At 52.7% G+C, this 22,662-nt stretch overlaps 3 protein-coding genes across 4 annotated transcripts; 1 reads left to right on the top strand and 2 right to left on the bottom strand.

Moving 5' to 3' along the window:
• The first annotated feature begins 621 nt into the window (after nt 1-621).
• On the top strand, nt 622-2,863 carry LOC142409372 (dicarboxylate carrier UCP2-like). The gene is given in 9 exon segments (XM_075500845.1): nt 622-790; nt 1,235-1,399; nt 1,504-1,877; nt 2,035-2,119; nt 2,122-2,190; nt 2,266-2,314; nt 2,316-2,350; nt 2,471-2,699; nt 2,761-2,863. Coding segments are annotated over 9 exon segments (1,278 nt in total).
• On the bottom strand, nt 2,007-9,536 carry DNAJB13 (DnaJ heat shock protein family (Hsp40) member B13). 2 transcript variants are annotated; one of them, XM_075491341.1, is made up of 8 exons: nt 9,395-9,536; nt 8,543-8,646; nt 8,063-8,224; nt 7,428-7,585; nt 4,736-4,849; nt 4,177-4,290; nt 4,005-4,081; nt 2,007-3,470 (listed from the first exon to the last, which is right to left on the bottom strand). In XM_075491341.1, exons 1-8 carry the CDS (start codon nt 9,427-9,429, stop codon nt 3,317-3,319), a joined length of 918 nt encoding a protein of 305 aa, XP_075347456.1. In that variant the 5' UTR covers nt 9,430-9,536; the 3' UTR covers nt 2,007-3,316. The 2 variants fall into 2 exon arrangements, with proteins under 2 accessions (XP_075347456.1, XP_075347455.1); XM_075491340.1 differs by lacking the exon at nt 9,395-9,536 and adding an exon at nt 8,898-9,015.
• Nucleotides 9,183-22,652, bottom strand: PAAF1 (proteasomal ATPase associated factor 1). Its single transcript, XM_075491339.1, has 12 exons — nt 22,565-22,652; nt 22,440-22,480; nt 21,666-21,769; nt 21,165-21,254; nt 17,395-17,493; nt 16,517-16,667; nt 14,191-14,385; nt 13,498-13,589; nt 12,148-12,263; nt 11,000-11,082; nt 10,495-10,577; nt 9,183-9,637 (listed from the first exon to the last, which is right to left on the bottom strand). Exons 1-12 carry the CDS (start codon nt 22,609-22,611, stop codon nt 9,560-9,562), a joined length of 1,179 nt encoding a protein of 392 aa, XP_075347454.1. The 5' UTR covers nt 22,612-22,652; the 3' UTR covers nt 9,183-9,559.
• Between the last annotated feature and the right edge of the window lie 10 nt (nt 22,653-22,662).

Genomic DNA, 22,662 nt, shown 5'->3' with positions numbered 1-22,662 from the left:
GATTGGCTTTAGCGGAGATGATTTCTGCGATTTGGGGGAAAAAAAACCCAAGCATTGAAGCTGGGCATGCGGGTTGATGGCCGCCTGTGCCACCCGTGGGTGTAAAGACCTACGTCATGGTTTAGCCCCAGCCGGCAGCTAAGCCCCCCCCCAGCTGCTCGCTCACTCCCCCCCGGTGGGACGGGGGAGAGAATCAGAAGGGTAAAAGTGAGAACGCTCGTGGGTTGAGATAAAGACAGTTGAATAGGGAAAGCAAAAGCCGCGCACGCAAGCCCAGCGTGACGCCCTATGGTCTGGAACAGCCCTTTGGCCAGTTTGGACGAACTCTCCTGGCCGTGCCCCCTCCCAGCTTCTTCTGCCCCTGGCAGAGCAGGGGGAGCTGAAAAGTCCTTGACGAGTGCAAACGTTACACAGCAACACCTAAAGCATCCCTGGGTTATCAACGCTGTTTTCAGCACAAATCCAAAACGCAGCCCCATACCAGCTACTATAAAGAAAATTAACTCTATCCCAGCCAAAACCAGCACAACCCTCTGCCCCGCTCCACCTGGGAGACACCCCCACAGCCCCGAGGGGGGCTCAGCCACCTGAGAGGGGCTGTGCAGCCTGGATGCCACGGTGATGGCCGCGCCCAGTCCCCAGCCCCTCACGGGGGAGACCCTCACCTCAGTCCAACCTGCCGTCACCGGGACTCGAACCCGCGTCTTCCCGCGCTCCCTCCCGCCGCCGCCGGGTCTCGAACCCGGGTCCTCCCGCCCCGGCGCGCAGCGGGGCCCCGCGGCCCCTCCCGGTCCGGCCCCGCGGCAGCAGGGAGTCCCCGGGGTGCGCTGGGGACCCCCATCCCCGGGGGGAGCCCCCGTCCCTCCCGAGCTGTGCTGGGGGGGACCCCTGCACCAACCCTGGTGATCCCCAAGTCCTTGCTGGGGGACACCCCCCCCCTCACCCCTGCATAGGGTCTGCTGGGGACCCCCGTGTCCTCCCCCGGGCAGCCCCAATCCCCTTGCCAGGGCCCCCCCACCCCATCCCCGGCTGCCCCAGGGAGCCCCCGTCCCCTCCCAGCGGCCTTGGGGTCCCCTATCCCCAGCCCCCCCCCCCCCCATCCTCCTCCTGGCTGCCCCTGCTCCATCAGCCCTGAGTGGGGTGCAGGCAGGGGGGTCCCCCCTTCCCCAAGCCCCCCCGTGCAGTCAGGTGTGTGCGGGGTGCCTGGCCCCAACCACCCCCCCAGTCCCTGCAGGTGGGGACCCCAACCTGCATCCCCGCACCTCCCGGGGGGACCGTGGCACCCACGGTGGGCAGCCCCCACCCCTCTCTTCCCCCCCGCCCGGGACTGGCGTGAGCCTGAGTCGTCCCCTGCCGCCACCGACGCTTCCCATGGACGGGCAAAATCGGGGAGCACCTGGTGCGTGGACCCCCGGAAACTCTGAGCGGTGCCTAGATGGGACAAACGCCCTGGATTTTTTTGTCCCTTCCTGCTCCCAACCCCTCCTCGCTCCTCTCACCCAGCCGCCCGCACCACGGGTGGGTTCAAGCCCCCCGAGGTGCCCCCGACGGCCGCCTGCATGGCCGACCTCGTCCCCTTGCCCCTGGACACCGCCAAAGCGGGGCTGCAGGTGAGCCAGGCTCCCCTGCCCTCCTTCCCCAAATCCCACAGCCCCAGGAGGGGGCTGTGGTCGCGTGAAGCCTCTTCACCCCCTTTTCTCCCCGCACGGATCCAGGGGGAGGCGAAGCTCACGGGTCAGGGGCCGGCGGCACAGTACAAGGGGCTTCGGCACCACGGTGAGGACGGAGGGACCCCGCTGCAGCGGCAGAGGGGCTTCGCCTCCACCCGCGTCGGGCTGTGCGACTCGGCGAAGCTGCTCTACACCAAAGGCAAGTCCGTGGGCGCTGCCGGGCAGCCCCTCCACGGGCAGCATCTGGGTTCAGTCCCGCTGGGGGTGCAACTGTGCGATGGAGCACTTCAGCGTGGGGTGGGCGATTTATTTTTTTGTAAATATTCTTTTTTTTTTCCCCCTCCCTGCCCTGTACTCCCTCCAGATGCCGGGCTGGGGCGGCGGCTGCACCACGGGGGGCACGGCGGTGGCCTTCACCCAGCCCACAGACGTGGTGAAGGTACGTTTCCAAGCTACCAGGGCACCGTAGATGCCTACAGGACCACGGCCAAGGAGGAGGGTGTCCACGGGCTGTGGAAAGGTGGATGCAGCCCCTGGGAACCCCACCTGGCCAGCTGCTCCAGCACCACAGCCCCGATCACTCTGGTCCCCACAGGAACGGCCCCCAGCATCGCCCACCGCGCCGTGGTGAACTGCACCGAGCTGCATCAAGGACGCGCTGCTCAAATCCCACCTCGCAAGGGGAGGCACAGCCGGGGCTGCGGCCAATTTACAGCCCAAGCATCTGCCCGGGGAGGGAGCCCCTGGGTTGCGCCCCTAAAATAATAGGGGCTCACACCCCTCCTGCGGCTCTTGCTGGGCAGACAACCTCCCCTGCCGCTTCACCTCTGCCTTCGGGGACGGCTTCTGCGCCACGCTCGTTGCCTTCCCCGTGGACGTGGTGAAGATGAGGTACCTGAATGGTGCTCCGGGGCAGCACAGCAGCGTCAGGAGCTGTGCCTTCGCCCTGCTCAGAAGTGAGGGGGCCGAGGCTTTCTACAAGGGGTTCGCGGGGGTTCGCTACCGCCTTCCATCCTCTTCCAAAACGCAGTGATTTCTGGGGTGGAGGCACAACGGGATGTGCCGACTCTGATCCTGGCCGCTCCAGCAGGTTCCTGCAGCTCGGCTCCTGGAACATCGTGACGTTCATCACCTACGAGGAGCTGAAACAGGGCCTGATGGCCGTGCACGGCTGGCGGGAGGTCCCCTTCTGAGCCTCATGGCCATCGCCACCTTCCCGTCAGTGCCTCGCTTGCCGACAGTGAAGGGGATCACGCCTGCCAGCCCCTCGCCAAGGAGAAAGCTGTAGCGAGCGCTAGCGAGGCTTTGAGTAAATCCTGTGGTCTTTTCTTCCCTGGTTTTGGTCTTTCCCTCACCACCCTGCGCACAGTCACCCCCAAACCATCGCTGTTCCCATGCACGAGCTGAGCTGGGAGTACTCCAACCCCCCCAAAATCCTCCATCGCCCTCCGCAGCGCTGTGGTGCCACTGTTGCAGGGTGGCAGCTATGGAGAAGAGCCTGGGAAGTAAGGTGGGTCCGAGTCCCAGGGGAAACAGCCTCAAGGGTGCCGTGTTTTAGGGTGCTCAGTACTGGGAACAACCTCTAGCGGCTCACAGTGCTGGCTCCAGAGCTTTATTGGTGGGAGGAGAGGGAAGGTCATCGTCCCCTAGGAGAGGAGGGCACTTTTCAAGAGCATTTTCTTGTCAGGCGTGAGCTTCTTGGGAAAGCAGATGTTGAAATATATGAGGAGGTCACCCTTGCGCCGGGGGTCCCGGAGCAGCGGCATCCCCTCCCCTGGCACCACTTTACAGTACTTGGGGCTGCAAAGCAAAGGAAGGGGCTGAGAGGAGCCACGGGACGATCCCGACACGGGGGCCACGGCACCGAGCCCCGACGTGTCCACATGCAGAGCCCCACGCAAGCTTCTGAGCAGGTTTCTTAGGGCAAGTTTGCTCCTCTGGCTTCAACCGGCAGCCTAGCCTCCTCTTCCAGCCTTGTGTCCCAGGTTCCTTGTCCATCCAGTCCCCCACCTCACTCCCGTCTTCCACCCACCCACGCCAAGCCCTCTCCCTGCCTCTGCTACCAGCAACGCAACCCCAAACCAAAAGAGTAGCCCACGGTGGGCATCCTCCTTCTCCTCCCCCAGTCCCAAACCTGCTGGAAAAGGTTTCGAAGCACCCCCATAATTCAAGCAACGGGGACGTGCTTGGGAAGTGCCGAGCTCTTGCCGAGGAGGACCAGGCCAACGCTGAGGTTCCTCCCAAGCACCCGTTCACCTCCTTGGCCACCAAGCTCTGCAGAAAGGCCCCGTCCGACCACCTGAGCCCAGCAGCCATTTGCCCCATGGCACTTACTCCACGATGTCGTTGATGGGGATGTTCAGCAGCCTCCCGTCCAGCGTCCTCACGTCCACCGTGCAACCGATCAGCGCCTGCAAGGCACGGAGCGGGACCCAGAGCTGCATTTGCAGCCCCAGAGGGCAAAGATAAGCTGGGGCTGGCTCCGTCCCCTCGCTTGGCTCTTTACCTTTCCCAGGGGGATGGTGGCCACGTAAGTGAGGTTGTCATTGGCTCTTTTAAACCTCGGGTGGAGTTTCTCTTGGACAACGAAGATGATGTCAGCAGGAATGACGTTTGGGCCCTAAAAATCGAGGAAAAAAAAAAATAAAGATACCTGGAAATGGTTCGGTGTAACACAAATGATTTTACACAGGGAAAAGTGACACCAATGCCTGTCCCTTTGTTGCTGCTTTCAGCTGGCTGGGAAAAAGGCAAAATATTTTCTTCCTTTAAGAATAAAAATAGTCTTTGATAAGAGACTCCTGCTAAGCCAAGGGAAATCAGACTGGGTTTTGCAAAGGTGATGACAGGCAGAAAACCATTGCTTTCAATTATTCATTTTTATCTGTCCTAAGGCAAATCCAGGCAGGGAGGGCTCCTTAGAGTGTTTCTGAGCACAGTTACACTGAATTTCTCCGTTAGCCATGCCACCGACTGCCCACAGCCTGCAGAAATGGGAAACCCGCAAAGAGTGTGCGGTTGGTCCCGAGGAAACCTGGCCCAGAACTTCACACCACGGTCGTTACCTGGTCTCCTTCCTTCTCAAAGGTGATCCTGGTGCCCTGCTTCCACCCCGGCTGCACATCGATCGTTAGGATCTTATCTCTGATGGTGCTCGTTTGACCATCTTCATTCATCACCTGGGGGGGTGGACAAGGGGATTATAAGAGCTGGGTCCTGTCCTGAGAGGTGGGTCTGCAACCAGGTGGGAGCTCAGCTCTGCTCCGAGGATCACGACCCTGCGGTGCCAGACACAGCCACACAGATGGGGCAGGCAGCCCTGGGCAGCTACCCAGTCTGTCATAGAATCGTAGACAGTTTGAGTTGGAAAGGACCTTTAAAAGTAATCTAGTCCAACCCCCCTGCCATGGGCAGGGACATCTTCAACCAGACCAGGTTGCTCAGAGCCCTGTCCAACCTGACCTTGAATGTTTCCAGGGATGGGGCATCCACCACCTCTCTGGGCAACCTGGGCCAGTGTCTCACCACCCTCAGAACATAACATTTCTTCCGTATATCTAGTCTGAATCTCCCCTCTTTTAGTTTAAAACCATTACCCCTTACCCTGTTGCTACAGGCCCTGATAAAAGGTCTGTCCCCATCTTTCTTAGAAACCCCCTTTATATGTCGAAAGGCTGCAAGAAGGTCTGCCCAGAGCCTTCTCTTCTCCAGGCTGAACAACCCCAACTCTCCCAGCCTTTCTCCACAGCAGAGGTGTTCCAGCCCTCGGATCATTTTCGTGGCCTCCTCTGGACTCCCTCCAACAGCTCCATGTCCTTCCTGTGCTGAGGACCCCAGAGCTGGACACAGCACTGCAGGGGGGTCTCACCAGAGTGGAGCAGAGGGGCAGAATCCCCTCCCTCGCCCTGCTGGCCACGCTGCTCTGGATGCAGCCCAGGATACGGTTGGCTTTCTGGGCTGCGAGCGCACATTGCCAGCTCATGTTCAGTTTTTCATCCCCCAGTGCTCCCAAGTCCTTCTCCACAGGGCTGTCATCCCCCCAAGGGACAACACAGAGAGGTGATCTGTGACACCGAGGTGCCCAAAGAGAGAGGGTTATAACTGCACTGCTCATCCAGCTGCGTGCGAGCCAGCACAGGAGAGGGTGAGGACAGCTCATACTCCACAGCAAGGCAAAGTAGGAGAAACTCAGGGCTGAAACCAGGAGATTGGGACAATGAGAGGAGGGATGGAGGTCACTGAGAGCAGAAAGGAGACACAGTCCTTTTGTATCAGGAATAGCGTGGCCAGCAGGACCAGGGCAGTGATCGTGCCCCTGTACTGGGCACTGGTGAGGCCGCACCTCGAATGCTGTGTTCAGTTTTGGGCCCCTCACTACAAGAAAGACATTGAGGGGCTGGAGCGTGTCCAGAGAAGGGCAACGGAGCTGGGGAAGGGTCTGGAGAACAAGTCTTATTGTTGTAATAATCAAATCTAAGTATACAATTCATATAATGTTGGTGCTGCTATAGAAATCCGTTGTAGAGCCCTACCCTATCTCCATCGGAACTTAGACAACGTACCTTTGTCTGATAAGCAGGATGCGGCTGTCGAAAGCAGAAGTCTAACTGATGTATTACTAGTCTAGTTAGTAAACCATGAAGAACCTCTTAGATCTGCCAAAAAAGTAGGAAACTAGGGGAAAGGTAATTCCGGCAGGGGGAGATCGCGACCACCAACTCACAGACCACCTACCCCAGTTATACCACCGACTCGAGCGATGAAGCTGAAGAAGAACAACTAAGCACACGTACTAATTTATATGCTGGGCAAAGAGATTTTAACCAATCTTTTAATAGAAGAATACTGCATATGTATTAGGAGGTTGAATATGTTAATGCTTTGTGTATAAATAACTTAATTTGAAAGCTTGGTGTGCTGTCTTGAGACAGACACCCATGTCTGCGCAAATATGCAAACAAATACCCCTGCTCTGTGCGTGTATTGGCGTTTTGCACACCGGGTAAAAGAACCCTGGTTTTTGGACAACATTACAAGGAGCGGCTGAGGGAGCTGGGGTTGTTCAGCCTGGAGAAAAGGAGGCTGAGGGGAGACCTCATCGCTCTCTACAGCTGCCTGAAAGGAGGGGGTAGAGATGTGGGGTCGGTCTCTTCTCCCAGGTAACAAGTGATAGGACAAGAGGAAACGGCCTCAGGTTGTGCCAGGGGAGGTTTAGACTGGATATTAGGAAAAATTTCTTCACGGAAAGGGTTGTCCAGCACTGGAACAGGCTGCCCAGGGAAGTGGTGGAGTCCCCATCCCTGGAGGTATTTAGAGGATGTTTGGATGAGGTGCTTAGGGACATGGTGTAGCGGTGGACTCGGCCGTGTTGGGTTAACGGTCGGACTGGATGGTCTTAAAGGTCTTTTCCAACCTAAATGATTCTATGAAAATGAAACTCTGGGAGCCCAGGAAACACTGTGCTCCCTCTCTACCCCCCTCCGAAAGCTGCCTTCCTACCAGCTTTCACATCACCTCTCATACTGAATTCCCTTTGGCAAGCCAGGAGAGAGGAGGCTACGGGTTCAGATCCTGCCGGCGTTTGTGCTCATGTTTGGTCTGTGCCTCTCCACGGCACAGAGTGCTGTGGTCTCCCCCCCTGCTGAGCGGGACCAGCCCTAAAGCCTCAGGCTGAAACATCCTACACCAAAAGGAGAGTCCAGCCCAAAATTTCCCACCCTGGCAAGCATGATCCCCCTTCACCCCCACTGCCCCTACCCTGCGGGAGATCTTAATCTTCTTGGTGCAGCCGTAGAACAGGTCTTCAAGGGAGAGGTAGAGATCCCGCACGACTGGGGGGTCTTGCTTCATCGCTCCTCGTCCTCGCAGCCCTCCAAAGGGCGGGATCAACTCTGAGCCATCCTCAGCAAAGAACTCTGCACGAGCGAGCAGAGGGGGGTCACCTCACTCAGATCAGAGGCAGGGTGGGTCCCCTAGGGTCTCCTTATGGAAGCTGAGCACCCCAAATATGCCACCCGGAAACCTCCCATCTGCTTCTGCCTGGGACCACCTTCCTCCTCCAGCTGGAGTGTTATCATCTTGCTCACGTGTTTATGGTAGCCTCGCCAACCTGACCCCTCTTTTTGATGGAAATCCTCCAAGAAAAGGGTCACAACGGTAGCTGGGGAGAGCCGACAGCCTGAACATGCACCCCTGGGCATCTCGCCCACCTGAGGCTGGAGCAAGTCAGGATCTAACCTCCAACACTGGGGACCAGCAGCACCAGAGGGACCTGAGAGTAGCTGGGCAGGGAAACATCCCCGTAAAGCTTAAAGCTCAGAACTGGCAGTGGCCATGGCATCACAGCAGCCACAGATGGGGCCTGGGTCACCCCCCAGAGCCCCCCCACCTACCCGCAAAGGGGTTGTCTCCACCAAAGAACTCCCTGAAGACTTTGTCAGGGTTGTTGTGAAACACGTAGCCGACGGTCCAGGGGTTCTCGCCACCGAACTCCAAGGGGATGCCGCCTTTGAGACCCTCTTCTCCAAACTTGTCGTAGATGCCTTTCTTCATGGCTTAGGGAACAAGGAGGAGTTGGGAATGGCCATGCTCTCCCATGCTGGGGGAGAGCCTGAGATCCAGGCTTTGCTTGGGCAGAGACTGGAGCGGGGGGTCCCCCACCACCTTGAGAACAGCAGATTGAGATGGAAGCCGGAGTACATGCCAGCAATCAGCCTGGCTGTGGGTCACAGAGCTGATGCCACCTCCCTGGGTGTGCCAGTGACCAGGGGTTCAGACCTCAGCACACCTCTGGCCAGACCAGAGACACTTCACCCACGGTCCAGCCCCTCCTGCCCCTAAACTCGGTGGAAGAGATCCGTCTCCCCACTTACGGTCGCTGAGCACATCGTAGGCCTCCGCCAGCTGCCTGAACCTCTCCGGCGCCCAGGGTTCCTTGCATTTTAAAGGATGGTTCTTCAAGGACAGTTTCCGATAGCTATGAAGGGGAAAGGAGGGGAGAGCCCAACCTCACAGCCAGCCCCGGGGTGCCAGAACACCCCCAGCCTAGGCTGCTCCCTCACAGCTTCTCCCAGGTCCTTCCCACCCCTGCTGTGGAGAGCAGGGGGGAGACAAAGGGCAGCCATGCACGGGGCTGCCCCCATTCCCAACACCACTTCCCGGCCTCCCAGGCCGCTCCCCGACCCCGGCAGGCCCTGGGTCTCCCCCCACAAGGCCAAGGCCCCTCACGCCTTCTTGATGTCGGCGTCCGTGGCGCCGCGGCCCAGCTCCAGCACGGCGTAGTAGTCCTGCCCCATGGCGGCCCGCTCCCCCGTTGCTATGGACACCGCGTCGGAGGGCAGGCGGCACTTCCGGTTTCTCCCGCGCGGGGCACTACGGGAGTTGTAGTTCTCTCCGCGCACTTCCGGACTCCGGCCGCCCCTATCATTCCCTAGCCACTGCCTCCCTCGTCTCTTTTTTTTTTTTAAAAAAAAAGGAGTTTTCTTGAAAAATTTCTGTTCCACACAGGAGTTATCAAAGCAGCTGCTTTATTTCACTCCATACCGCGGTACAGTCACCTTCATCGCCCCCACCTCCGATGTATTTTTATTTCCCGCCCCTCCACCCTAGAAAGAGCAGTTTTCAGCAGTGAAAAAAATTGTTGCAATACAAGATCCTCTCTAACGCCTCGGAGCCACTCGCCAAATGAAAAATGATCAAAGTTGTGTTATAGTAAGAAATATTACCTGTCACCAAAAACCTCTGTATAGAGCCTGGTCATCACAAGAGCCTCAGAAACTTCTGTATACCTCAGAAACTTCTATATACACCACTCAAACACGCTGTACAGGAAAATAAGCTTGAAGGAGCTTATTCTCAACACGTCTCCACTATTCACCCGATCCAAGCGCTTAAAGGTCAGAAAGTTGGTATCTCCTCACTATCCCGTCTCTGCAGCACGTGTAAATTTGCTTCTCCCAAGAAGCTACCTGAAAAAGAGGGGGAGAAAAAGCAGTATTTAAGCAGAGTATCTCTCAAGGGACAGTTATAAGTAAAATTCAGGTTCTTATTTAGAGAGATCAGCTTTCCTTTCGGACTTTCACAGAGGGAAGAGGAGGTGGGTGTCTCCTAAAACAGCCTTAGCAGGTTTTAAAGGACAGTTCAAGGTTTTACCAGGAGCTTAGGGAGCCGGTAAGGGCTCACACAAGGGTCCTTCTGTTAGATCCGAAAGGAGACACGACTGTGTTTTGTTCACGCCAATGAGTTGTGCAGGTTAAATCTCAGCCTCCGTGCGAGGCCGAGCGTTACCTCGGAGAGGGAGAACTGGAGCGAGTTAAAAACAAGAGCTAATTTCCACCAGCACCACCAGGTTGAGAGCCCAAGGAACCCAGGTCGCACTCCCCGACCTGCGCAAGCGCAGCGGGGCGTCTGGAAACACATCAGCGAGACCCACTTTCTGGTCTCAAGTCACCGGGGGACAAGAGAAAACAGGCAGCACTGCGCAGCCGGCTGTTGCTTTTACCCTGATGATCCTCTGAGCACAATTAATTCACACTTCTTTACAGAAACACAGTTCTGCCAGAGCTACTCCAACAACCAAGCTACTCCGCTGCTTCAGTTTTGCTCCTGCACGATGGAGATGACACCAGCGAATACCGCAGAGGATTTGTTTATGCAAAACATTAAGATTATTCAGGTAGGGAAAAAAAAAAAAGAACTTAGAAGTCAGCTGTGTGAAGGAACCCATCATGCAGGCTGCCAAATCCCGAGACAAAGGCAGCTGCCTGCTACCTGGCATCACCTTTCCCTACACCCTTTGTCTCTGGCGATACACCATATTCCTTACCTTGTACACAGGGTCACAGTCAGCTTCTGTGAGATCGAGGACATAATCGAGGTCTTGCTGAACAATAAAGCAGGTTCCATCACCTACACGACCAGAACAGATAGCAAGCAAGGAATATCAGCAAATTAGTGAAATAAGCCATGCTCTTAATTACTAACAGGCACTAACAGGTCCATCAGAAGCACCTGATCACAGGGCATGAAGCCCTCAGGAAGAGGGAAACATGCTGTGAGGATGTCAGAGATGGGAAAAGGCTCTAACAGTCGAGATGCACCTTCGAGGCCCTATTTTGGAGGAACACAGGGGAGGCAGGGAGTGGAAAGCACAAGGCAAAAAGCAACCACGTAATACAGCTCCTATTACATCACTTTTTGCCACGGACACTGTCCAGCCCTCTTCCACAAGGCAGCCAGCGCTTGTACGCAAGAGGGCAATACCCAAAGACCACAAAACTCCTCAATTTTATTATACAATTTCTACTGGCACAACACAGCACTTGAGTTACCTTGGCTGGCGATAAATCCATCTCGGTACGGGAGCAGCGAAAGCACCGGTGCTCCTGATCTATGGATGACCTGGATTGGAGCGCTAGAAAAAGAAGCAGAAACAAGGGATGAGTATTACAGTCTATAGTCAAGAGCCCATTCCAACGTGCAAACCCTGAAAGAAGAATGTGAACTCGTGGTTCAAAGATGCATGAGGAGAACACACAGGACACGGGGACTGGATCAGTGGTTAGCAAAGAGTTTCTGTCCTCTAGAAGCAGACGGAAGTCAGTGTTTTTTCCTGCGGATGTTGCCAAAGGATCAAAGTGGGAGTAAAAAGTTAGCTAGCAGATGAACACCAGTAAACCTCCACGCTGGATTACAGACACAGATTATCCTTACCAAGACACAGACAAAAGCTTGGAGCTCACCCAGCATGAAAGACTCTTCAGACTTTGGTGCCAACCTCTCCAGCCCCCCCCCCCCAAAAGCACCATCTGGATGCCTCCCTGCTCAGAGCTCGCCTACGACACTCAAAAATCAACTTAGAGCAGCTCCTGCCCTCAGCAACAGCTCAGTTCCAGCCCTACACTGGAATGAGGATCAGGGTAAACGTCAGGATCCCACAAAGACACTTAAGTCTCACCAGTGCAGGAGAGGAAGGGGCTGTGCTTTTGGTGGGAGGAATACTGCTGTTAAGAAGTCTTCTGCTAAATCTGTCCACATATATATGTACACAGATTATATACAGTCACACATATTCATATATAACATAATATACACAGTACGTGAACGTAATTTTATACATATATATTAAAAAAAGCAATAATCTGCAAGGTAAGGCTACAACAAGAGCACCCCTGGTCACAGATGAAGACTGAAAAGCTTTTCAGTAACTAAGAAGACTATAGGCTCTGTGCAGATTCCTAAGAGACACTTTCCAGAGAAGATCCCATTAGATCACCAACCTCAGCAAAAGTATCCTCCCCAGTGCTCCCCAAGAGAAAGAAATGGCTGCAAGAGGCTCAGAAGCTCACGGTGCCATGGCTTGGGCTGTATCCACTCTTTAGAAGGGGCACTGTCTGCCAGCACCCTCAATCTGGCTCTCTTTCCCAGCCAAAAAAACTAGTTGTCGTTTAAATACTTGCAGCCCCAGGCACTCACTCACTTTGTGTTTCTCACATCCAGCTGATATATGTTCCCATCCTGAGTCCCTGCTAGGATATAGGTACTTGAGAGGAATGTGCAGCAGTTGAACGCATCGGACCCGATGAAGAGGAACACCTGAGAATACAGGAACAAATGCAAGCGTCAGACACTCACAGATGAGGACACAGGACACCCAGGAGAAGGAAGCAAGAATTTATTTAGAAGTCAGTACAGTCGCTTCCATGAGTCATGGCACAAACTGGCAAACCCAGAGCTAGGTTAATAACTCCTCAGCTCTGCTCCAAGATGAGCAGAACAGTGCTCCAAGATGAGCAGAACAGTGCTCCAAGATGAGCAGAACAGTGCTCCAAGATCAGTTTTGCCCAGTCAGCAGAGACAGTGCAGTCAGTGAATGTTCCTGGGTCTCCTTTAGAGAAAGGGTGTGTCACACAGTGACAGGCGAACCGACGCTAAGCTCAAACTAATCTTCAGACACCCACGGAGCAGCAAGGCCAGATTTGCATGGCAGGTTGGCAAAGACCACTCCTTCCTCCCAGAGCTGCAGTCACTGCTACAGAGGCTGTGAGTTTTTTCCAGGTGAGCCCTTGCCATCTCACTGACCAGCCTCGGTGAGCGTATCTGTTCCACCCAAATTTTACTCTCCACCATTTCATCTGCTATGTCACCAGGAGCTCCTGATAAGATCTTCAGTACCTGAGATCTACCAACTCCATCTCCCTTTGCAAGAGGATGGAGATGGACTGGTGACCACCTGAGGTCCCCTTCATCCCCTTCTTAAATCACCTGCCAGAATAAACCAACTTTACACCTTGGCTGGATGAGGCAGCCTGCAGTTCCTGCTTTCACGATGACATCTACTGGCCGCTCTTTAAATTGTCTTCCCCAAACCTGGGTTAAACCCGTGAGCAATTGATACTCCTCAAACCCCTGCATACAAGTCCAGCCAGTAGAAAGGAGAGCAAGCATCCCTTTATTGTACCAGGTTTTAGTCTTTCCTCCACGGAATACCCACGGGGGAGAACAGTGCAGTGTAGGACCTCGGCCAAAGGCAGGCAGATCAGCCCTCCCCTGCCTCCAGCCCGGTTCTGTTCCTTTCTGTGCCCCGTGGTGAACCTCACCAGGGGAATGGAATGGGATTAACACTAACCAGTTCACCCGCTTAGGTTAGTTTTAACCTGTCTCAGTTCCTCAGCTCACTGCTCTGCACAGCCGCGTGAACAGCAGCTTACAAACTGAGGAGCTGCTGCAACGACGGAAACAAAGGGACTGGGGCCCCAGAGCTGATTTTACAGCAGCATCTCCGAGCACTCTCCCAGGCAAGTACTTCGGATAGTCTCAGACTCCTTACCGGCTGCCTGCTCTGCAGTCCCACTCCTTGAAGTTTCTTGTCTTCTCGAGCCAGCAGCAGGATTTTCCCTTCTGTCCCAACCTCACGTTCACCTGACAGAAGGACAATAATTAACTCCAGCAGTGGCTACGCAACAAGTCTTGACAGTATCAAAACCTGACAGCTTGGATCACGGTTCAAAGCTGCACCAGGGGAGGTTTAGACTGGACATTAGGAAGCATTTCTTTACTGAGAGGGTGGTCAAACCCTGGAACAGGCTTCCTGGAGAGGTGGTCGATGCCCCAAGCCTGTCAGTGTTTAAGAGGCATTTGGGTAATGCCCTTAACAACATGATTTAACTTTTGGTCAGCACTGAGTTGGTCAGGCAGTTGGACTAGATGCTCACTGTAGGTCCCGTCCAACTGAAATACACTATTCTACCCGTGCTGAACCTGTAACAGCATTCCTCCATACCCTAAGGCACCAGATGCAGCAAGGCAGGCCAGTAATCAAAGAGATCCCAGTCTTAAACTGCTTGATAAGGCTCAAATCCTCCACAGAACTGGAGTGCTCTATTCTGGTGACCCTAGTTCCCTTCCCTAGGTGGCACAAAAGGGCACACAGCAGCATGCCATGCACTCAGGATTATTGGTGACAAACCTAAGTTGTTTGGGACAGGGAAATGAAGATGAATTTTAAGAGTGAGAGCCTTACTAGGAGCTTTTTCAGGCGTGCCCAGGTTCAGGGAGTTGTCAGCAGTGCCCACGGCAATGCCGTTGACAGGAGAGCCGCAGTCAGCAATGACACCCAGGCAGGCGGATTTTCCACAGTCCCAGAGGCGGGCAGTGCCATCTCTAGAGCAGGAAAGGACATTTCTTCCCCGATCCACAATGGCAGTGTCCAAAATACCTGCCATCAAAGCAAACGCCGTGTTCAGACAGAAAGTACAGAAGTCAGACAGACAAAGCATCTAATTTCCCAAGGTGAATTCAACTACAAGCCCCAAGCCACTGTCCCCAGAGTGCCACCAGTCACACACAGCCAAACTATGCAGCATGCAACGTGGGGCAGGGAGCCATGGCATCTAGAAAGAGGCGTATGTGGAAGGCAGCAGCTCCCAGCAAACCACAGGCCAGAGTGGGAGCCACAACCCAGCACAAAGGCGAGGTATTAGCAATAAAATGATCGGCAAAACCTCACCTCAAACTGAGCCGATACCACAGCTGCTGCCGAGTTTCCACCTCCGTAATTAACCTCTAACTTGGGCTCAAAACAGCCTGGCCCAGCATGCTTAGAACATTGCCAATTCCAGCTCTGGATAATCCCCAAAGTTGTGTGGGGCAAGAGCATACGCATTATCCAGCTACAGCAACACTGAAAGAGCAGTCTTTGCAGGTGCTAACATCCCCTAACGACTTTATTTCACTATGGGCTGTTGAGTCTAGATCTGAAAAAAGATGCAGTGGTTTTTTGGAAGGGAACAGTCAGGTGGTTAGAAGATTTAATTGACACTTTCCCTACAGAAGCAGTCATTAAACATGACAAGCTCAAACAACAGGACAAGCCAAGCAAAGTGACTGCAGCAGTTTGGGCTGGAGTTGTAAGCAGTGAATAAACTCAACTTCAGAGACATCAGGAGCCAGCCAGCATCGTTCTGACCAAAGCTCTGTTACACCGCCTGCCACATTTTATTTACAGGATATTTGTGGCAAAGTATTTTAAATCCACACAAAGAGATCAGATGAGAACAATGACAGGTTCAGTGCAAGACAAGTTTTCGAGTTAATCAAGTTTTGGCCGGCCAGCCAGCCACGTGGCTTATTAACCTTTTCAATAAAGCCTTGCACCTGGTGAGACAGGGAAAACAAGAGCCTGTACAGAGCAGCTGGTTGCTCAGGGAGGAGAATAATTTGAGGCAGGGTTTTGGGCATCTGATGCCACATCCACAACTCACTTGGACTTGCTCACGATCACCCAAGTGTTCAAGTTGGCATCCCTTAGGAAGCAATCACCATGACAAGACAGCACCACTGGCCACTGTGCTCTGGGCCAGGTGTAAACAAGAGTAAAACGGGAGCCTGCCTAAGCATCACGTATAAATCCACACCGCTTCTGAACAAGGGGCCCTGGAAACCAAATCGTCTTTCCAGAGATTAACAGAGGCTCTGTCCAGAAACTTGCTTCGTTCACAGCTCTCAGGAACCTTTTTGGGTAGCTCATTTTACATCCCTTGCAGTTCTTCCCTGGACTAAGACAGTGTCAACTGGAGGACTTTGTAGTGACCCTGAACACAAGGAAAGGCACCAAACTCACTGCATAAGGTGGCCAGTGCACCCTCTACATGAGGACACAAGGAGGGTGAAGAATTTACTCTTTTTCAGCAGCAAGACCATCAGCAGGGGCAGAGCTGAACATCTGCCCTCGGTACAAGGGTGAACAAGCTCATTCCAGCCCTTCTTAAGAAAATCACTTAAGTATCCTTGCAGCTGCTCTCGCTGTGCCTGCCTCACTTTCAACAGCACACACCCTTGAGGCAGGTAAATGCCTGCCTGAGTCCTGCAAGTCCATAATAAACTGCTATATGCTTTTCTGGGCCAGGAAAAAAAAAAAGGAAGAGGCTCTGGAGCAACTGAAGGTGAGCAGGATGATCTGGGTGCAAGCAGGAAGCATTCCTAGTGCAGGCAGCAAGGCTACTGAATGCAGGTCAGAGCTCTGGAGAGCTGAGACTGCCCTGGAGGAACAGAATGCCCTCTGCCTCCACCTCCGGCACTCACAACAGGTTAATGGACTGCATCCTCCCTCTTTTTACCTGAATTAATGAAGAAAATGCAGGTCAGTGAGAGAAACCATTTCAGCTGTCTAATACAGCAACCACTGATCTTTTTATTCAAGTTCTGGGAGCTTGAAAGAGGTACTCCAGTCATCTAATACAAATGCGCAGCGCAAAGTGCAGCAGGCCGGTGACTGAACATTAGCCCTCGGGTGCAACACAATTATACACATGGCAGATCAAGCATTTTAAAGGCTAAGTACTCTGTACCTCCTTTGTGACCTTTAAACGTTACTACACAGCTGGCATCTTCTGCTGACCAGATCTTTAGCTGGGCATCCATTCCCCCACTCAGAACCACGAGGCCCGATGGGAAAAACCTGCAACAATTCACATCATACACATGGCCTTCCAATAGTCTCTGGAAAAACAAAGAACTACATGCTAGTTCCATTGTTATCACCCTTATGCCGAGCAATTTTTGAGCTATGACACTGGAAAACTTGGTGTTTCCATGTGGACAGAGGATTAAGCTCAAATCCTCTGGGTTTGCGTTCCTGCAACAGACTTGACTGAATTCAAGGCAGTCAAAGAGGTAGCAGGTATGCTTTGGGCCTCCCTCTGCCATTTGAGTAGCTAAATACATAGCAAAGGATACTACATTTGTTTCTAATAACAGATTAAACGTCTTCATCCTCTGCCAAACAAGCAGCTGACAGGTCAAGCTCCACAAGAAACACCTTAACTGGGAAGGCAGCTAGCCATGACATGGCTAATCCATCACAGGCAGGAGTCTTTTTTCCTCACCTCTTCTCTGCTGCAGAAGAAATTCAGTGCTTGTACCACACAGGTTAGGAGCTGTCAGCTACCTTCTGCACTCCAGCTGTCATTCCTAACTACCCTTTCTCATTTTCACTCTGGGACTCCTCTCCGGATTGCTGAGCACCATTTCCCTTGGGAGAAGTCATGCTTTCCAACATATTTGACTTAAAACCTCCAAGGTGTCAAATTTCAATTAGCTTTTCAATCAAAAGCCAGATTCTCACCTGCCCTAGACCATAGCGTGCGGATAGCCTGACCAAAGTCACAGCTGAATGACTTCAGTAATGTCACTGACAACACACAACATCAAAGCTAGACGCTCTTACTCTTATTTCTCCATTCGCAGCCTGCCAGATTTTCATGGTCCCATCTGTGCTGGTAGACACACCAAGCCCTCCACCACTGGAAATATCAAGACAGGTAATCTGCAGGAGGGTAAAAACACCAAACATTAGCTTTATATGACCCTGTATATAGGTATTTCTGCTCAAGAGCCTAACTCTGTACTGGGGGAGGCCTGCCAAGTACATCGTTCAGCACTATTATCTCCCCAAGACTCGTTTAAAACAGCCGAAAGAGCTTCCATACTCCTAGCTAAACTGTTTCAGCCTGATAATATCCTAACATTTAAGCAAGGACTTCACAGGCTTTGTCTCCCCACCCTCTCAATATGTTTTATGAGATATTAATTAAGCCCTTAAGAAATCAAAAAACAACTGGATCCTGAACAGCAGGGTTTTTCTAGAGGACAAGGGCAGCATAAGAAGAAATTCTTCTCAATTTATCTGTTTACACAGATTGCTGCATTCCTCCTTCAAGAGCGAGCTGCTGATCTGGGCTGACCCGCAGCCAGGGCTCAGACACGTTGGGTGACTGGAACCTGGCACGAAGCACCCCAGATTTCTTTTAACTGCTACCAAATTTGAACGAGAAATTGTTATTCTCTGCCTGTGACTCTGCAGAGATCTGCAAAGCAGGGAGAAAAAGAAATGCTGAGTCAGAAGCCTGCACAGACAGCAGTTGTATTTCGGGTTTACCCCAGGTGAAGCAGAAATCTGGATTTTTCTAGCAACTCCTGTACACAGATAAGAAATTGAGCCAAGCTGTTCCACACTAGCCCGAGATAACTGGCCAGCTTGAGAGCACCCTGACTCACAAGCCCACAAGACATTGTTTGAGATATTTATGAAGCCAACGGTCCAGCCTAAATTTTCTGAAACACTGACTCAAAACTAGTTCCTTCTGCAGGCAAGCTAACTCCTTATACAGCCTGTCACACTAAGGTATTAACAACTGCCTACTTGGCATAAACACTGGGAGAGCCAAATACTTTTAAAGAGAGCAGATGTTGAGCTTATATTCTTGCAAAAGGGTAGCCTTTCCCGTGGTGCCAGACATTATTGCTGCCTTTTGGGAAAGGCAGGTGCATTTTAGTTGTGGATAAATGCAGTTGGACTAGATGATCGTTGTAGGTCCCTGAAATGTTACATTCCAAAATAATTTAAGATAACCGGTATTCTAGCCTTGAGTGAAACAATTACAGCTTCTAAGTGACAGAGGTATTTCCAATATAGATCGCAGCAACTCTTAAACAGGCCAAAACCACAACTATATAGATTGTTAGAACAAAGGTTAACACTAGTGTTGCATCCTGAAAAAAAAAAAAAACCACTAAAACTATCACAACTACATAGTGGAATAGCTGCCTTATCTTGCAAGATTTGGATATTGGAGTCAGGCTCTATCACCTCCAAAAGCTTCCTAATAATTGTATTTGCACTCCATGGATTAGAAAAAATTACTTCAGTGCAAAAACCACGGACAAGAGAAACGCAGGTCCACCATGAGAAATGGAGATCACAGTTCCGTCACCATTCCAACCCCTCACCACCACGACGAAGCACAGTTTCCAGCCTTAACTTGCACAGTCTGTCAGTGCGCTTGCACGTCCCAACCACCTGGTCAGATATGTAAGGGATGAGGCTGCTCATCTTCATCCCAGGCTTCAGATTAAATGCTCTTCTGAACAATTAACTATTCTCAAACAGGTATGGGCTTTGTTGATCCTCTTGCACGTGCTCAGCTTTAGCCAGCCTGAAGAGACAGTCGGATTTAGTACCATGTTCACAGGGACACCCAAAGATACGAGTAGATCGAGAGACCTCGCCACGAAAGATGACAGCTAGAAGCCTGAGATTTATGGACGATACCCTCTGGCAGACCAAGTACATAACAGACCTGCATCAATCTCCAGCTGTTTCCAGATGTTGAGGAGGACATCCTATGGCATCCTATTGCTGCACGTGCATCAGCCAGGGCTTGTGGGGACATGATATGCCACACTTCAGTCATAAATTCTCCTATCCAAGCAAGAGTCAGACCAAACCAGTCTCCTGAAAAGCTCTGATAGCTCAAGCCACAGCTAATTTTAACAGGGAATCAATACTCAACCTCCACTTGAAAAAAATAATTGGGAATTAAAACAGGAATTAAAAGATTTAAAGAAGAGCACAAGGTAACGGTTCAGCTGTTCCAACAGCCATTAAGTACATTTACTTACGTAGTTGTAATGTGAGAAATACACTGGTAACATGAGTGGCATTTTATATAACCAACCAATCTGTGGTAATCTGCTCCCTAGTTTAAAAAAAAAAAAGCCTCTGAAGGTCATTCAAGCAGGAACAAAAAGCCTCACTGACATTTGACATATCCCCAAACTTTCAGGAGGGATACATAAACAGGCAAGGCCAAGCACGAGTGCTCAGAACAAGAGGCAGCAGGTAAAAAGAGATCACTGGAGCTTAGTCCACAGCGGCTTTAAACTCATCTACATATTAATAGATATTGCTTCAGCTGCTTTCCAGAGGAGAGATCTGCAGTGCAGCTGTAAGCTATCACACCCGTTTGACAGCAGACTAAACACTTACGCCTGCATTTCCATTTTGCTGTGCTTTGAATGTTGATTCCATTTATCACACAAAAGGGCAGCTGGGGACTCTTAAGTAGCACAAAGCTCAGAGAAGTGATTCACCTCTGTCTCCGGAGCTGCCTTAGTGCCAAGCTCCGTCTCTCAGCAGAGCCCCGCTTCCTCTTCAAACAGCTGCAGAGATGCGGAATTGCCTTTATGTCAAAACACACCTTGATTTATACCGCTTTTGAGCTTCATTAACAGAGACTGACTTTTCAGCTGGGTTTATCCCAACAATTTACTCAATAAATCATGAGACAAGTGTACTAAAACATCTCCAGGAGCCTTCAGGGGACTCCCTTTAGGGCAGCCAGCTGTACCTGCAGGCTACACACTCCCTCGTTTCTTGGATCATTTCCATGCAGGGTTAAGCATTCAGCAAAAGCAGAGACTACTTTCCAGCAAAGCCAAGCTATGTGCTTCTCTTCAGTGAAGGAATGAAATTTCAGGTCAGAGTCAGCCTTTCCGTATCACCATTCAGTGAGAAGCTGCACTTGTTGCACCCCCAGATTGATGGGGGTGCAATAAGAAAGAAGATTATTCAGCAAAACGAGCAGGACTGCTTTTAAATAACTGAGAAGTTCACGCAATTTATTTATTTTTTTTAAATACAAGCTGGGCATTTCTGGTCTCTGAATTCCCACTAGGTGAATACAAGTTTATGACATTCAATTCCCAACCCTGCAAACAGAAATTTATACGGCAAATAAAGACAGACAGCTTTGTTACATGGGAGCAAACAGCTACTACAAACCGGGGATAGATTTGAACCAGTCAGAGGTGAAGAGCTCAGTGCCTGGAACCTCTTATTTTTACCTTGGTGTTTGACACACTAATTCACACATCTTATTCCTTTACAGGAGGATCTGTCATGGGCCTGAAGTGAGCAGAATTTAGATCACTTGCAAGAAAACAGTCTGAAGAATTTTAGAGATTATTTTTTGGGGGGTAAACTTAACCATGATCAAGTTTCCCAAGTTTCTATGACCTGATATGTTTCATTACCTAGCTCACACACAAAGTCATGCTGCAGGCCACCCCTCAGAACAGGCACGCAACCGTTGGACACATTGCGAAAGTTCACGGTCGCTTCCAGTTATTTCCCACTCACTTCGCAAGGTTACTTACACTTTTCTGATGAATTCTACAAAAAGTTGTGTATGGGGCCAGGAACTTTGTGGACACATTTTCGTGAGGACAAGAAATGAGAATGCTTTTCTAGAGGAGAAAAGAGAGGAGAAAAAGAAGTGCTGTTAGTCCTACTGAAACACAGAGGCTGCCAAGGCAGGACTACGATCTGGACCTGGCTGTGGTCTCTCACAGCCTGAAGACTGATAGAAGACGCAGCATTGCGCTCGTCTCCTTACACCTCCTCAAGATGCAGGTCCCAAGTGGCAAGCGATGGCCGCTATGGCCTGGCCACCCATGACATGCAACCCCAGCCCGACTATGGGATGCTACAGACTAGCCTCAGGGCACTGCACAAGTGGGAGACCCAAGATAACCGGATAGGACCATGCAGGGGACTGGGGGACAGCTTTAGGCTGCTATTTTGACTGGCATAAGAGTATCCCCCCTTCATGTGCGGAAGGCAGTTACTGACCCCCCGCTCCACCCCAGCCCTGGCACCTTGGTGACTTCCCCAACCACGAAGCCCTCGGAGGCAGCGATGTCAGGGACGCCCTCGGTGCTGAGCCCGCGGCGGGTCAGGCTGCCATACAGGGTCGGCTTCCCTGTGGGGAGAGCAGCCATCAGCTCGGCCACCCCTCAGGCCCCAGACCCCCCTCAGCTCACCTTCCCTTCACCCTCCCCTAATCCACAGGGCACCCCCGCAACCGCCCTCACCCCCTCCTAACCCACAGGGGTCCCCCTAACTGTCCTGACACTCCCCTAAACCACAAGGCACCCCCCAACTGTCCTGACTCTCCCATAACCCACAGGGCACCCCCCCCAACCGCCCTAACCCACAGGGTACCCCCCCAGACGTCCTCACCCCCTCCTAACCCACAGGGCACCCCCCCAACCGCCCTCACCCCCTCCTAACTCACACTGCAGCCCCCCCACCCCCCTCACCCCCTCCTAACCCACACTGCAGCCCCCCCACCCCCCTCACCCCCTCCTAACCCACACTGCAGCCCCCCAACCGCCCTCACCCCCTCCTAACCCACACTGCAGCCCCCCAACCGCCCTCACCCCCTCCTAACCCACAGGGATCCCCCTAACTGTCCTGACCCTCCCCTAAACCACCAGGCACCCTCTCAAACGCCCTCACCCCTTCCTAGCCCACAAGGCACCCCTCCAACTGCCCTCACTCCCTCCTGACCCACAGGGCACTCTCAAGCCCCCCAGACACCCCCTCAGCCCGCCTCCCTCCGAGGCCTCCTCAGGCCCCTCAGCACTCACCAGGGCTCCGGCAGCTCAGCCAGGCCTCGCCCTCGTCCCTCCTGAGGAGAGAAAGAGCGGCGGTGAGTGCGGGACAAGGGAGAGGGACCAGGGCTAGGAGAAGGGGACCAGGAGGCCGTGCCCACCTCAGCGCCTGACTCCAGTCGCTTTGGATCCGCAGCGTCGCCGCCATCTTGCCGAGGCGTCCGCACCCCCTTCCGCCTCCTTCCTTCCCGCCAGCCCC

Source organism: Mycteria americana, chromosome 1 (assembly GCF_035582795.1).
Source record: "Mycteria americana isolate JAX WOST 10 ecotype Jacksonville Zoo and Gardens chromosome 1, USCA_MyAme_1.0, whole genome shotgun sequence".
NCBI classification, from domain to species: Eukaryota; Metazoa; Chordata; class Aves; order Ciconiiformes; family Ciconiidae; genus Mycteria; species Mycteria americana.
Note: the sequence above shows the minus strand (reverse complement) of the source record. Positions and strands in the feature narration are given on the sequence as shown.

What these genes read in the sequence shown, in the direction of transcription:
- PAAF1 (XM_075491339.1), bottom strand. Translation starts at nt 22,611, where the DNA reads ATGGCGGCGACGCTGCGGATCCAAAGCGACTGGAGTCAGGCGCTGAG. An exon ending in GCTGAGCTGCCGGAGCCCTG is followed by an intron (nt 21,770 to 22,439) that starts GTGAGTGCTGAG and finishes CTCTCCCCACAG; the next exon opens with GGAAGCCGACCCTGTATGGC. An exon ending in CTGCGAATGGAGAAATAAGA is followed by an intron (nt 16,668 to 17,394) that starts GTAAGAGCGTCT and finishes TTGTTTTTCCAG; the next exon opens with AGACTATTGGAAGGCCATGT.
- DNAJB13 (XM_075491340.1), bottom strand. Translation starts at nt 8,965, where the DNA reads ATGGGGCAGGACTACTACGCCGTGCTGGAGCTGGGCCGCGGCGCCACG. An exon ending in AGATTAAGATCTCCCGCAGG is followed by an intron (nt 4,850 to 7,427) that starts GTAGGGGCAGTG and finishes CCACCCCCCCAG; the next exon opens with GTGATGAATGAAGATGGTCA. An exon ending in CCACCATCCCCCTGGGAAAG is followed by an intron (nt 4,082 to 4,176) that starts GTAAAGAGCCAA and finishes CGTGCCTTGCAG; the next exon opens with GCGCTGATCGGTTGCACGGT.